Here is a 16,510-nt window from a genome sequence, read left to right as displayed (position 1 = left end):
TCTGATGATTCTGAGATCTGTGGTCTAAATACTCCCATGGGATAGAACTGGGTCACGGTATTCATAAGCAATCATCAGTTACCACTACTCTGTAACTGACGAGAGTGATAAAGAGAAAATGGAGGAAAAGTCAAACACTGCAGAAAGGGGTCTGTGCTGCATTTCCTGTCAACAATGAGGCAGCATTGCCTAGTGGCTAGAACACTGCTTTGGGTCTCGGAAGATTCAATAAATGTTAGGGGTCTATTACAGGAGTGGGTTGGTGAGATTCTGTAGCCTGTAAGAAGTCAGATTAGATCAGTGGCTCTCAACCTTTTCAGACTACTGTACCCCTTTCAAGAGTCTGATTTGTCTTGTGTACCCCCACGTTTCACCTCACCCAGAAACTACTTGCTTACAAAATCAGACATTAAAAAAAAATTGTTACAGCACATTATTACTAAGAAATTGCTTACTTTCTCATTGTTATTTCATTATAACATAAATTAATTGGAATATAAATATTGTACTTACATTTCAGTGTATAGTCTATAGAGCCGTATAAAAAAGTCATTGTCTGTATGAAATTTGAGTTTGTACTGACTTCGCTAGTGCTTTTTACGTAGCCTGTTGTAAAACTAGGCAAATATCTAAATGAGTTGATGTACCCCCTGGAAGATCTCTGCATACTCGCAGGGATATGCACATTCCTGGTTGAGAACCACTGGACTAAATGCTCATGATGGTCCCTTCTGACCTTAAAGTCTAAGATCTCAGTTCAATTCTTGGTTCTGCCACTGGGTGACCTTGTGCCAGTCACTTCACCACTCTGTTCTTCAGTTTCCCCCTCTGTACAATGGGGATAATTATACCAACTTCCTTGGTAAAGGGCTTTGAGATCTGCTAATGACAAGTGCTATATCACAGCTAGGGATTATTATTATTCCATATATCTACATTTAATATATCTATGTAAAAATTAGTGGAACCAGATATATCGGTCATCAACATTAGCACAATATTGTTTGGAAAATGGATGGTCGTGTATTTTGACAAAAAAGAAAAGAAAGTAAGTTCTTTGCTTTTGCCTTTAAACAGGATCATGTTAAAGCAAAGACATCTAGGAAGAAAAATGCTCCGTTTTGGCATGGGAAAGCAAAATGTAAATGTGATGGGGGGGTGTTTTGGCTAGATATGACTATTAAAAAGAGACTGAGAAAGCAGGATCACGATGTTCACATAACTGTCAAAGGGACAGGAGAAATAAAACACAACATTGGCCAAGAGCACAAACATCTGCCAGAAAGGAGAGAATTAAGAAAACAAATCAAACTGACTCTAGTGCACTAACAGCCAGTAACTTTAGTGAAGTAAAATCCAGGACTGTTTTTCAAAAAATAGCTTGTCAAGGAAGGAAGGAAGAACTGATTGCAGCATCTACCAGGACTGAATTAACACCCAGGAAAAACAAGATGCCTCTGAAATAATCATATAAAACAGCCCACTCCTATTTGCAATTCATTGATATTTCCCCTTTCACACTGCATAGAATATTGTGTATTGAATCAACAACATTATCAGCTACCTTATTTGACCTCTTCCTGTTACTGTCCTGCAATATGCTTATTACATTTGCACATGGTTTACCTTGAACGGTGTCTCTCATAACTTCCACAAACTCTGAAGCTCTGTAATGGAGCTTGTCATTCAGAACGTGCTTTTTTAACAATTCTGTATGAGTTTTCAGCACTGGCTTTGCTGTTCCTGATTAGGGGCTCTCCATCTCTTGTAGCATAATGCCTCTCCATAATGGTGATTTTGGGACATAATTGAACAGGCCTGCCTACAGCTGAGTACTATAATGTATGTTTGGAGGAGAATTCACATTCTCCTGCTCATCTTTTTCCAGGCATGTGAGAATTGATTTAACAAAAAGATAAATTTCTTCAAATTTCCTGTTTGTTCTCAATCACTATTTTCTTGTCAAATTCAAGAATGTTTTTAGCAAAGGATAGCTGTTGTTTCTGCACATGTTTTACCCTAGTTATTATGTCCTTGTGCTGTTTGATGAGATGTGCTGTACTGAAAATCAGGCTGAGTTTGCTAATCATTTAGCTGCATTCATGCATAGTTTTCCCATTTTGCAATAATGCAAAAACATACTAGAAAAACTTCTTGTGATCAGTGGAAACCCTTACTTTAGAATCATCTCCACATATTATTTTTATTCAATGCACTGCACAAATGTGATATTGCAAAATCACTTGGCTTTCACACACACAACAGACTTCAAAACAAGCACTGAGTTAATATATACGAGATATCTGGTTGAAAACTTTGTAGTAGCATAATTCAAGACCAGCTAAAGTCATATTCCACTTTTTGTGGTCTGTGACACTGACCAGTTATCCTAAGAGTATCAGGAGAAAGTCAGGCCAGCCAATATGAAATTGCTGGAGTGCTTTGGTCTGCTGTTAGTAACTCTGCTGCCGGTAGTATGTACATTGAGTTTGAAGGGCACTTAGCACATAAAAACATAATGTAAGATTCAGTGTTTGCCTGATGAGGGTCTCTTGACAGCTAGTGACCCTGTGGCATCAAGGTATAAGTCACACACACCCACTGTCTGAAAATCCAACATTAGGTACAGCTTAGCCTTCGTGAATCTATGAAACCATTTTATTGGCCCTTCTGCACATGCACCATTATCAAAGTTTCTCCCTCCATGTGGATATTTGGTGTAGTAGTTGATTGTGTCAGGATTACAGATCATAAAAGCTTCCTTATGGAGAGGCAGACAGTCCAAAATTATATGGGAATTCTATGCAGGAACTCATGAAAAAGCTTCCCTTTTGTTCTAAACAGGTCTTAAAATACAAATCCTTAGGCATGCTTATCTGTGGGTGTCACCAATGATCAGCATTAACAACAACAACTGCTGTCTACTAAAATATTTTTGGTTATAAGAAATAGTAACTTCTTTACTTATTTTACAATTTCAGAGTGAAAGTGAACAGATACATCAATTGAGAAAACATATTTTCATTAATGGTGAACCATGCATCTTACTCATTATTCTTGCATTTAAGTCAGAGCACAGCAAAAATCAGAACGTTGACCCTTGACTATGTCCATCAGAGATTTCCATGTATGATAGCAAGTAAGTTGAAAGAAAACAAGATGCATCTTGATCGTTATAGCAAAGTACTGAATTGCATCTTTTCAAATACTATTCACTGACTATTCAGAGAATGAAACAATCCTGTCCAAGAAAAACCCTTCATCTGATCATGCAATTTGAATGTACCCTTATTATTTCAAATATTTCAAATATTGATTAGTTCAGCAGAGGACATCAAAGTTATTTGCATAAGCATTAGCATTTATTAAAGCAAAGGTGTTGTCATTACAGCTACAAAGTTGTTAGGATCACATACAACAGGGGAAAATGTTTTGTATTTTTCCACAAAGTTGGACAAACAGAGGTGGCATTTCTCTAATGGAACCTTGGAATTATGAAGGAAAGGAACAGGAGATATTCCAATCACAGATGAAGAGTTCTTCCTTGAAAAAGAAAGGGCACCAAGACATATTGATACTGCATAGGTCTCACAGCAATTCAAAAGACACTAGCTGCTTCAACTAACTGTAGTGTATAAGAATAAGGGAGTATCCCCTAAGTAGTCAGTGACACCCCCTTTGGTGTTCTATGTTTTAGAAGCCATCAAAAACCAGTCAGAGGAGCAGTATGCATTAAACCTTATCCTTGTATGTTTTTGAGCTAGTTGTGCCTGTGTAGTTTTATCTCATTTTTGTTTTGGAAAGAGCAAAAGACACAACAGTCATTATAAAAAAATATTTGTAACACCATTAAACAAATTGATAAATGTAACCATGTTCCTTGTTCTTATTTGTCTAAGATTAAATCAGTGTTCCTATCGACTTCCTAATTTTAACTGTCTACATAAGTAGACATAACAGCTGGATTTGCAACAAGTTGGTTGAATGTTGTTTTGGGGTGATTTTACATGTCTCTTGTATGTTTACTAACAAAGGAAAAGCAAAATAAAAATGGGAATACATTTAGCAGAGTGTTGCCCAGAAATGAAGCTTTGGCTCTGGGAGTGGCATGGCATCATCTCTTCATAACAGTAGCAAGGATGTGACCCTGGAGGTGACCAGAGAAGTATTTTGGCATATATGTAACCAGCTAAAACTCAGTTCCTTATTCAAATTCCATGTACAAAAAGGAAGTGGGGTGGGGGTGTGACAAAGCTTCAGGCCGGGGATGACATATCCCAGCTATTTTAGAACCCTCTGAGTGCCGGGATGTGTCATGTGGGGTGACTCACAAAGTATCCTGTCATAAGCAGTCAAAACCTAGTTCCTCATTTGAATAATGAATACATTACATTTATCAATTTATTTAATGGTGTTACAAATATTTTTTATAATGACTGTTGTGTCTTTTGCTCTTTCCAAAACAAAAATGAGATGAAACTACACAGGCACAACTAGCTCAAAAACATACAAGGATTGTTATGAAATTCATTCACATTTATTTTGGTGAAATTTCTAAAAAAGTAACTTTAATTGATTATCTTCTTTTTTCTTTTCTTTTCTTTTCTTTTTTTTTTTTTTTTTTAATTTTGGGCTTTGAATAAAGAACTGGGACCAGCCTACTTTCCTCTTCCCTCCCCTCCCTTCTCCTCTCCCTGGGTGCAACAGATCCCAAATCCCAATGCTGGGTCCCTCAAAAGTTTTGAATGCACTCTCCGTGGCACCATGGGTCCCTCATCTGCCTTTTATTGCTTTTCTCAAAGGATGAGGAATTGCAGAGAGAAGGGAGCCATCTCTCCCCCCGTAGGACACTGCATTTTTCTTGGGCACCCTGTCCTAAAGCATTCACAATCTGATATGAAGTGCTGTGAAACAGTCTCTCTACCTCACTGTGTTTTATTAGGTCATCTCCCAGTCATGTCCCTGATGCAGTCTGCCCTCTGAAAGACCTGGTGGTTTTGGAGAGAGATGTACACATTGAGTGGGAACTTCAAAGCTCTCTACACAATAAGCAGCTGGCCTCAAACAACTAAAGCAGATAGCCCAAGAAGGGCATTAAACCCCGTCTGTATATCTTATCTTCTATCTTAGGCATTTTGAAAGCCCCTATAACCACACCATCGAAACCGTCCCATGGGGCACGGTCAGCTATGCACACTGCAGGAACCGTTCCCCTACACTCACTCTTTCTCTTGACCCTCCTCTCATAAGCACAGCCCGTGCGTCACAGTCTTCTCATACGCAGTGTAGTTGGAGCCATGTTGGTCCCAGGATATTAGAGATACAAGGTGGGAAATACCTTTTATTAGACCAACTGGTGTTAGAGAGAGAGGCAAGCTTTCAAGCCACACAGCTCTGAGGAAGAGCTCTGTGTGACTTGAAAGCCTGTCTCTCTCACCAACAGAAGTTGGTTTAATAAAAGATATTACCTCACAATCTTCTCAGTCATATTGTGAAACAAGATACCACAGATCAGTCTGGCAGGGCCGTTCTAGGAGATGGCCTGCCCCCATACCATCAGCGCTGACGTGGCAAATTGCTGAGTCAGTATTTCTGCAAGTGAAGTGCTGTCATAGCCCTATCCATTGTGCTAACTGGTTTCTCTGATGATGACAGACATTTCTATTCATGAAGCAGCAGCATCTGTCAATCTTATTCTTGCGCACTGGTCTGAATGGTATTAACACTGTACAGGGCCTAGAATAATGGCAGCCTGGTCCATGACTAGGGCTCCTAGGTGCTACAGAAATACGAATAACAATCCCAGCTCTTCTGAGACTTTATCTCTGTGTCAGAAATTAGATTACAACCCTGGTTTACCAATTCCCATCCTGTACCTAGCCCACTGTGGGACACGCTGTCTCCCAAGGAAAGGATGGGGGTAGTAATTGTCCCCATAAACCAACACTGCAAATATACAGCATTTAAGATGTTCAGAGGCAGGTGTAACTAAATATTATTCTTATTTTACAGCTTGGAAAACTCATGCTCCGAACAGTTAACTCACCTGCCTGAGAGGCACTGTCATCTAGCACACCACACGATCCATTGTCTACAGCCCTCGGATAGAGACAAGCACCTACAAGATCTCTATCAAGCATTCTTAAAACTACAATACCCACCTGCTGAAGTGAAAAAACAGATTGACAGAGCCAGACGAGTACCCAGAAGTCACCTCCTACAAGACAGGCCCAACAAAGAAAATAACAGAACACCACTAGCTGTCAACTTCAGCCCCCAACTAAAACCTCTCCAGCGCAGCACCAGAGATCTACAACCTATCCTGAAAGATGATCCTTTACTCTCACAGATCTTGGGAGACAGACCTGTCCTCGCTTACAGACAACCCCCCAACCTAAAGCAAATACTCACCAGCAACCACACATCACTGAACAAAACCACTAACCCAGGAACCTATCCTTGTAACAAACCCTGATGCCAACTCTGTCCACATATCTATTCAAGTGACATCATCATAGGACCTAATCACATCAGCCATACCATCAGGGGCTCGTTCACCTGCACATCTACCAATCTGATATATGCCATCATGTGCCAGCAATGCCCCTCTGCCATGTACATTGGCCAAACCGGACAGTCTCTACGCAAAAGAATTAATGGACACAAATCTGACATCAGGAATCAAAATACTCAAAAACCAGTGGGAGAACACTTTAACCTGTCTGGTCATTCAGTGACAGACCTGCGTGTGGCTATATTACAACAGAAAAACTTCAAAAACAGACTCCAACGAGAGACTGCTGAGCTAGAATTGATATGCAAACTAGACACAATCAACTCCGGTTTGAATAAGGACTGGGAATGGCTGAGCCATTACAAACATTGATTCTATCTCCCCTTGTAAGTATGCTCACACTTCTTATCAAACTGTCTGTACTGGGCTATCTTGATTATCACTTCAAAAGTTTTTTTTCTCTTAATTAATTGGCCTCTCAGAGTTGGTAAGACAACTCCCACCTGTTTATGCTCTCTGTATGTGTGTATATATATCTCCTCAATATATGTTCCATTCTATATGCATCCGAAGAAGTGGGCTGTAGTCCACGAAAGCTTATGCTCTAATAAATTTGTTAGTCTCTAAGGTGCCACAAGTACTCCTGTTCTTCTTCTTTCATCTAGCACAGCGTTTCTCAAACTGGGTTCCACGGACCCCTGGGGGTCTGCAAGGGCACTCTAGGGGGTCCACGGGCCCCGCTGATCAACTCAACTCCCTCCCGCCCATCTCCTCCTGCATGCCGGGGAACAGCTGTTCAGCAGCATGCAGGAGGTACTGGGAGGGAGGGGAGGAGTGGGAACAGGGCACGTTCGAGGGAGGGGGAGGAAAGAGGAGAGGCAGGGGTGGGGCCTTAGGGGAAGGGGTGGAGTGGGGGAAGGGCCTGGGGCTGAATGGGGGCTGTGAAAAAAATTAAAATCAAAATGAGGGTTCTCAGGTTGCTAAAGTTTGAGACCCACTGATCTAGCTGATTCATGGGCATAGGAATGTGAATCCAGAGACCTAGTTTACCAAGGCTGAACCGCTGTGAACATGTTATTTAACTTCCAAGCCTCAGTTTCCTCATCTTCAAAATGACATTTACCTGCTAAATAATGTAAGTCAAACACTAGCAAAGTGCAAAATGTTAAGGCTGATCAGCAGGAGGATTAGAGTTCAGAATCTTCTGCTTCCCAGTCTCGTGCTTCATCCACAAAATCAAGCGTCTTTAGGGAAGCACCAGCCCTCCCAGCAGCTTTTAGCAAAACTCAGAGATTCATTTTTTCCCCATAAAAATAGCTTTAATTTCCCTATGTTCTATTGCAATTCATTTATTCTCCCATGATTTTGTCCCCACTGCTACCCCCCACCAACCCCTGCACCTCTCCTCCCCCAAAAAAATAATTCAGGGGGTTGAAGACTCATGCAAAATGATTTTTGTTTTGAAGCGTGGGAGAAGACTTACTTAGATAACACTGCAAACGTGGATTTTCCTAAGAAGAGCAACAGCTTTGCCCACTTCTAATTAGCAACAGATTTACACAATCTTTTTGAAGGGGCCCGGGGGAGTAATGAAGTAATTTTGGCAAAACTGCTGTAGGTTGGCTGGTATTTAGTTGTCATTCCCCTTGGGGCAAGATACAAATACAGACAAATATGCAATATAATTAAAATCATAATGGTTAAATAACGGAGTTCAATCTGTTTGTCTCCTCAACATGCCCCGCTGCTTTAGCCTTTGAATTAAGAGTAGTTTCAGTTTCTTTCATGTGGAAACATGAGGTTTTCCCTAATCTGTGTTTCAAGGCAATGCTTCTCAGTCGAAAGCAATACAAATCAACCTGCTTTACGGTGACCAGACGTCCCGATTTTATCAGGACTGTCCCGATATTTCTTTGTTTGTCCCTCGTCCCGACCAATGTTAGGTCGGGACACTGGACAAACAAGCAAATACTCCAGAGCCCGGAAGTGCTCGCGCCCCCACCCCCCCGCTCCGACTCTGCCCCCTCCTTCCCCCATTGGCTCCCTCCCCGAATCCCCGCCTCTTCTCCAGGCTCGCCATTCCTCCTCTCTCCAGCGCTTGTGGAGGGAGGCCCGGGAAACGCAGGGGAAGCGCGGGGCAGGGGTGAGTGAGAGTCCGGCCTGGCCCCCAGCGCAGGCAGGACTCAGTCGGGCGGTAGGGAGAGTAGGGGGGTGGCCCGCGGGTCCAGGCGGCGGCTGTTCTCCTCCCCAGGCAGCGGGACTCGGGAGCAGCTGCTGCTGCAGCTCCCACTGCCGCGGGAGGAGGAAGCGGCCGATGGCCAAGGTCGGCGGCTGCAGCTCTGGTGCCCGGGCCCGAACCCCCCAGGCTGGGCCTGTTGCGGGGACCCAGCAGCGTGCACACTGCGCCCAGCCCCTGGCCAGTCGCGTCTGGGCTGCTGCCCAGCTGGTGCTATCCCGCGGCGGCCCCGGGGCGGAGGCATCGGCAGCCCAGCCCCGTTCGTTCCCCTGCGGGGCCCGAGCGGGACGGGGGGGGGCTGGGGCCTGCTGCCCCCACTCTGGGGCCGCCGCGGGATAGCACCAGCTGGGCAGCAGCCCAGACGCGACTGGTTAGGGGCTGGGCACAGCGTGCATGCTGCTGGGTCCCCGCAGCAGGCCCGGGCTCAAGGGGTTTGGGCCCGGGTGCCGGAGCTGCAGCCGCCGAGCTTGGCCATCGGCCGCTCCTCCCCCCGTGGCAGTGGGAGCTGCAGCAGCGGCTGCTCCCGAGTCCCGCTGCCTGCGGGGGGAGAACAGCCGCCGCCTGGCCCCACAGGCCGCCCCCCTACTCTCCCTACCGCCCGACTGAGTCCTGCCTGCACTCGGGGCCAGGCTGGACTCTCACTCACCCCGGCCCCGTGCTTCCCCAGCGTCTCCCGGGCCTCCCTCCAGCGCTTGTGGAGGAAGGGGAGGGGTGTGTGTTTTTTTGCCCTGCCCCCTCCCGCCACGCCCCCCCCCCCCCTGCGTCCCGATATGTGACCTGGGTGATCTGGTCACCCTAACCTGCTTTGAACATAGCCCTTATCCTGGGTGACTTCATTTTCCAACGTGGCTGACCCTGCTGTCTCTCACTTCCTCTTCCTAACCTTCCTTGTTTCACCTGCTGCTTTGGCACATTTCCATTCGGTGCCCTGGTCTCTCTTCATGTGTTTTCACTTCACTCCCGCTCTTTCTCACTGAGCTCCCTCTGCCTGATCAGCTCCTAATTTTTTTTTTTAAAAGTGACCTCTAAAGGTGTGGAAATGAGTTTTTGTCCTTTTCTTGCTTTGATATATTAAGAAGGCCTGAAAGTAAAAAAGTGGTTTTTTTTCACTTTTTTCCCCTTTGGAAATATTAGAAATGTCAAGTTTAATCTTCTCTTTTGTGGTTGTTTTTTATTTTTGTTGTTGTTCTTAGATGACTCAGAAACATGTAATGGAGTTTTCACAGCCATTAAATGAAGAGGTAGGTTCCTGAACCCTTACAAAGGATTTTCTCCCAAGTCTTTGAGTTGTGGGTATTAAGCAAAATCAAACAAAAACAAAATGCTTTAAAGAGCCTGAATAAAATCACTTTCCCACTGAGTTATGTTTCATTTCCTAGGTACCTGTCATGTCATCATTCTACTAGTTCTCCAGTTATCCACAGAGTTTCCCAGGGAAAACAGGACAGATGAGACCTGAATTTCTAATGTAAAAAAAAGCTTGAAAAGTTTGTTTTGTATAAATCATAGCAGAAGAAAAAATTCCAGACAAAATTCCAATTTGTTTCCCCTTTCTGGATCCCTATTAAGGCCACTTGCTCTTTCACTCCCCCAGCTACATCATTCAGTCCTTCTTTTACCATTGTCTGCTTCCTTCCTCTCCAGTTCTTAGTCCCATCCCGTGTTTTTTCAGGAGCCTCCCACCCCAGTGGGACGAACTCTTAAGCCATGCAGGCACCTTTGAGAACCTCACCCACTACTGGTTCCGTGGTCACCGTCCACCCTTGATTCCTTTGCCCATTCTCCTACTGCTGGCTGTCTCACCAGTTTCCCACTCTGGTTCACACCTCTCAGAGCACCCCTGGAGAAAAGCCCAGCAGACTTCCTCTGCTACAAATTTGTTACTGCTTCTCCCTTGCTCACTTCCAAAAAGTCTCCATTGCTAGATCTTGTTTGTTTACGTGATACTGACCCCATTGTACACTTATGCCTTGTCTATAGTAGAACAGTTTTACAAAGTCCCCGTGTTGCTAACATCGATTCAGCTGCACCGAGAGCAACAATACTGGGAGCCCTAGGACCTGGGGTCTTGCAACTATTTCAATAAAAACAGCTGCCTATGGCTCCAGCTGCTTTTAAAACTAGTTTAAATGAACTAGTTTTGAAACCAGTTAGAAGTTTCCCAGTTTAGACTTGGCCCCTAGTGTAGACAGCGCCCCTGCTCCACCAGCTATTTTTAATACATTGTCTGTTCTAACTGTTCTGAGTGAGTTTAATCAACACAGTGCTGAAATCAGCTGTCACAGCCAGATAACAATGGGAGCCCTCAGTGAAATGGCTATCATCTCCAGGGTAGATGAACTGGTTTTAGCATGGTTGGAATGGTTTGTAAAAGTCTCCTACTGTAGACAAAGCTGCCACATTTTCCATTTTGCTCACAGAAGCAAAGACTTCAAACCTTGCCAGAGTTAAATACCAGGAAATGTTCTGTTGCTACCATTCCTTGTCCTCTTGTGCTGATGCCTGAAATACTCCCATTTTGGCAGTAACAACCAGCAGTGTAATTTTTATTAACTGCTCTGGAGCCAGGTACATTGATGTCTCAGAGCGTTCATTTTAACTGCTGGAAACTTTGGATGAATTTGGACAGTTACTTTGCATGTCATTCAACTTGGGGGATACAGCAGCATATGTTTACATACAGGTGTATCAGATTCATATAAAACACAAAAAGAACAGGAGTACTTGTGGCACCTTAGAGACTAACAAATTTATTTGAGTATCAGAGGGGTAGTCGTGTTAGTCTGAATCTGTAAAAAGCAACAGAGGGTCCTGTGGCACCTTTGGCCTTGTCTACACTATGAGAGTAGTTCGATTTTACTTGCATCGAATTTTTGTAATCGATATTGCAAAGTCGAACGTGTGTGTCCACACTAAGGACAGTAATTCGACTTTGTGCGTCCACACTAACGGTGATAGCGTCGACATTCGAAGCGGTGCACTGTGGTCAGCTATCCCACAGTTCCCGCAGTCCCCTCTGCCCATTGGAATTCTGGGTGTAGCCGGCAATGCCTTCTGGGTAACAAAATGAGTCGAGGGTGCTTTTGGGAAACTGTCGTCATCCGTCCATCACTCCCGCCCTCCCTCCCTGAAAGCGCCGGCGGGAAAACAGTTCGCGCGCTTTTCCAGTCATTGACAGCGCGGACGCCACTGTACTCCGAGCATGGAGCCCGCTGCGACCATCGCTGCAGTTGTGGCCGCTCTCAACGTCTCGCAGCTTATCATAAAGGTTTCCCTGAGGCAGATGCAGAAAAGTCAGGCAAGGAGGCTACGGCACCGCGGTGATGTCCTGAAGTCTGAGAGTAGCACAGACCTGTCAGAAAGCAGGCGACCCAGCGCCGAGGACATCACAGTGGCAATGGGTCATGTTGATGCCGTGGAACGGCGATTCTGGGCACGGGAGACAAGCACTGAGTGGTGGGACCGCATAGTGCTGCAGGTCTGGGATGAATCCCAGTGGCTGCGAAACTTTCGCATGCGGAAGGGAACTTTCCTGGAACTTTGTGAGTTGCTGTCCCCTGCCCTGAAGCGCAGTGACACCCGGTTGCGAGCTGCACTGAGTGTACAGAAGCGAGTGGCCATAGCCCTCTGGAAGCTTGCAACGCCAGACAGCTACCGGTCAGTCGCGAACCAGTTTGGGGTGGGCAAATCTACCGTGGGGGTTGTTGTGATGCAAGTAGCGAAGGCAATCGTTGATGTACTGCTGCCAAAGGTAGTGACCCTGGGAAACGTGGAGGCGATCATAGATGGCTTCGCAGCGATGGGATTCCCAAACTGCGGTGGGGCCATAGATGGAACTCACATCCCTATCCTGGCACCGGACCACCAGGCCACCCAGTACATTAACCGAAAGGGATACTTTTCCATGGTGCTGCAAGCACTGGTGGACCACAGGGGACGTTTTACCAACATCTACGTGGGATGGCCGGGCAAGGTTCATGACGCTCGTGTTTTCAGGAACTCTGGTCTGTTTAGACGGCTGCAACAAGGTATTTACTTCCCGGACCACAAAATAACTGTTGGGGATGTGGAGATGCCTATAGTCATCCTCGGGGACCCAGCCTACCCGCTAATGCCCTGGCTCATGAAGCCCTATACTGGCGCCCTGGACACTGAAAAAGAACTCTTCAACTACCGGCTGAGCAAGTGCAGAATGGTGGTGGAGTGTGCTTTTGGCCGTCTCAAGGGGAGATGGAGAAGCTTACTGACTCGCTGTGATCTCAGCGAAACCAATATCCCCATTGTTATAGCAGCTTGCTGTGTGCTCCACAATCTCTGTGAGAGCAAGGGGGAGACCTTTATGGCGGGGTGGGAGGTTGAGGAAAATAGCCTGGCTGGTGATTACTCACAGCCAGACAGCCGGGCGATTAGAAGAGACCAGCGGGAAGCGCTGTGCATCCGGGAGGCTTTGAAAGCAAAGTTCCTGAGTGAGCAGGGTAACCTGTGACTTTATAGTTTGTGTACTGAGAAGCTAAACCTGCCCCCGTTTCTTTACCCAGGTAATGTTGACTATCCTATCCAGTTACATACCCCCTTCACCCCCCCTCCAACACACGTGTCGAAATAAAAATAGTTCTACTTTGTTAAAGCACACCGTTTTCTTTAATACTGTTTTCGCGGGAATTTTTTAAAACTGGGACGCAGACTGTGGTGCGGGGCGGGTGTAGTGTTGTGACGCGAATGCAGCTTCTAAACTCAAGGATTGACAGGCTCCGCTGCGGTGGGATGCTTGTTTCAACGGAGCCTGTCAACCCTCCTGATCGGGACTGTGTGTATGGGAGGTCTATTTGACTTTGTGGCAGGGGGAGGACGGTTACAGATCCCATGCTGTGTGGCTCTGTGATCCTGCCTAAGGACCGGCGCTTAAGATCTGTAACTGCCCTCCCCCGCCACAAAGTCACAGAGCAACCCACCCCCCCCAACATTACATCAAAACAACCTCCCAGACTAACCGGGGCAACTAGTCACTGCATCACTGCACTGTGTATGTGCCCTGCTGCTGTGCCTGCCCCCGACTATGTACCCTGCCAAAGGAGACTGTCCTGTCCAATTACCAACCCCCTTTCCCCTCCTCCTCCAAAAGAACATGATTGAAGCAGTAGTTAACAGAAACGAATTTTTTATTATCAACTACACATGGCATTGGGAGGTGAAACTTGGACGGGGGCTTGTGTCAGGCGGGAAGGAAAGAACTTTTCAAATTTTGGGAAATGAGAGCCTTCTGCTACTAGAGCTCTCTGCAGGGGTGGAGTGAGACTTAGCAGGGACTCTGCCGCCTCTCCTTCTTTGCACTTTGGGTGAGGTGGGTATGGGACTTGGTGGCGGGGGAGGGCGGTTAGAGATGGACTGCAGCGGGGCTCTGTCCTCCTGCCTCCGTTCCTGCAGAACATCCACAAGGCGCCGGAGCGTGTCCGTTTGCTCCCTCAGTAGTCCAAGCAGCGTTTGAGTCGCCTGCTGGTCTTCCTGCCGCCACCTCTCCTCCCGATCCATGTTGGCTTGGTGCATTCGGGTCAAGTTCTCCCGCCACTGGGTCTGCTGTGCTGCCTGGGCTTGGGAAGAGGCCATAAGCTCAGAGAACATGTCCTCCCGTGTCCTCTTCTTCCTACGCCTAATCCGCGCTAGCCTCTGGGAGTGTGATTCCAGGCTAGGTTGTGAGACAGTCGCAGACGGGGCTGTGGAAATGGGAAAAAGGGAGTGAATTCCTCAGAAAGATAAATGTAGTTGTGAACAAAGAACATAGTCTTTCTCTGTGAACAAGACCATGCACAGCACCTTTCACATGCGCACTCAGCACAAGGTCGAATTCTCGGCCTTCGCATTCAGTGCCTGGGGTCTTGAACAGCACATTTGAGAAGCGAGGCAGCACAACGGAATTTCTGTTGCAGGCAGACATGGTAAGCCGTACACTTGTGGCAGTTTAAAACTTTTATATTACCACTGGCCTCATTTCACATTTAAATCAATGTCAGTCCCTGCTGCCAGCAATCCGGCAAGCGGGAACTCTGTCCCTGTCCCACCCCCTCGCGGCTGTCCCCGGGAATGATCCCTTTCGGCTGCCCCTCTCCCGCCTCCACCGCGTGGCTGCAAACCAGCGGTTACAGTTCTGTAAAGGAACGGGAAAGCAGTCCCAACACTAACATTCCCCTACCTAATTAAAAGCAGGTCACCATGGCCGACATCACCCTGATGAGGATCTCCGAGAGCGACAAAGAGAGAATGCTCCGGGAAAGCCTCCAAAGACCAGGGCCGTATGCTGCCCTGCTGTGCAGAGCAATGATCCCCGAGTACTTGATAATCTCGTGGCGCGGCAACGTGTCGTACTTCGGAGGACCCAATAAGGCCGCTCTCCCCAAGAACCTCATGCAACGGCTTTCAAGTTACCTCCAGGAGAGCTTCATCGAGATGTCCCAGGAGGATTACTGCTCTATCCCCGGACACATAGACCGCATTTTACTGTAGTTGCAGTAGCAGGGAATAAACAGTAGAGCGGCTTGTGCAGGACAATCACTGAAAACCGGACATTGCTAGATTTCTTTTCAAAACTTGCACTGCCCCTTACTAAACCGTTAAGCGCCTAGGGCACACTAATCATGAACAACCCATTCTTTTAATTGTTAATATTCCTGTTTTGTTAAAAATAAATGTTTAGATGTTTACAACACTTACTGGCTGATCCTTCACCAGATTCTGTGTCCGGGGTAATGGCTGGGGACGCTTCGTAGGGGATCTCTGTAAGGGTGATGAAGAGATCCTGGCTGTCGGGGAAATCAGCGTTGTGAGAGCTGCCGACTGCCTCGCCCTCCTCATCTCCTTCCTCATCTTCCCCGTCCCCTAACATGTCTGAGGAACCGGCCGTGGACAGTATCCCATCCTCAGAGTCCACGGTCACTGGTGGGGTAGTGGTGGCGGCAGCACCGAGGATGGAATGCAGTGCCTCGTAGAAACGGGATGTCTGGGGATGGGATCCGGAGCGTCCGTTTGCCTCTTTGGTCTTCTGGTAGCCTTGTCTCAGCTCCTTGATTTTCACGCGGCACTGCGTTGCATCCCGGCTGTATCCTCTCTCTGCCATGTCTTTAGAGATCTTCTCGTAGATCTTTGCATTCCTTCTTTTGGATCGCAGCTCGGAAAGCACGGACTCATCGCCCCACACAGCGATGAGATCCAAGACTTCACGATCAGTCCATGCTGGGGCTCTCTTTCTATTCCCAGACTGCACGGCCATCACTGCTGGAGAGCTCTGCATCGTTGCCAGTGCTGCTGTGCTCGCCACGATGTCCAGACAGGAAATGAGATTCAAACTGGCCAGACAGGAAAAGGAATTCAAATTCAAATTTTCCCGGGGCTTTTCCTGTGTGGCTGGTCAGAGCATCCGAGCTCGCACTGCTGTCCAGAGCGTCAACAGAGTGGTGCACTGTGGGATAGCTCCCGGAGCTATTAGCGTCGATTTCCATCCACACCTAGCCTAATTCGACATGGCCATGTCGAATTTAGCGCTACTCCCCTCGTCGGGGAGGAGTACAGAAGTCGAATTAAAGAGACCTCTATGTCAAACTAAATAGCATCGCAGTGTGGACGGGTGCAGGGTTAATTCGATTTAACGGCGCTAACTTCGACATACACGCCTAGTGTAGACCAGGCCTTTGAGACTAACAGAAGTATTGGGAGCATAAGCTTTCGTGGGTAAATTTATTTGAGCATAAGCTTTCGTGGGCTACAGCCCA

The 16,510-nt window shown here is 46.6% G+C and overlaps 1 protein-coding gene across 1 annotated transcript; it reads right to left on the bottom strand.

Moving 5' to 3' along the window:
- Positions 1–13,917: 13,917 nt before the first annotated feature.
- LOC135982165 (uncharacterized) lies at positions 13,918–16,175 on the bottom strand. Its single transcript, XM_065587514.1, has 2 exons — positions 15,456–16,175; positions 13,918–14,461 (listed from the first exon to the last, which is right to left on the bottom strand). Exons 1-2 carry the CDS (start codon positions 16,030–16,032, stop codon positions 13,986–13,988), a joined length of 1,053 nt encoding a protein of 350 aa, XP_065443586.1. The 5' UTR covers positions 16,033–16,175; the 3' UTR covers positions 13,918–13,985.
- Positions 16,176–16,510: the final 335 nt, after the last annotated feature.

This window comes from Chrysemys picta, chromosome 1 (genome assembly GCF_011386835.1).
Source record: "Chrysemys picta bellii isolate R12L10 chromosome 1, ASM1138683v2, whole genome shotgun sequence".
Classification (NCBI taxonomy): Eukaryota; Metazoa; Chordata; order Testudines; family Emydidae; genus Chrysemys; species Chrysemys picta.
Note: the sequence above shows the minus strand (reverse complement) of the source record. Positions and strands in the feature narration are given on the sequence as shown.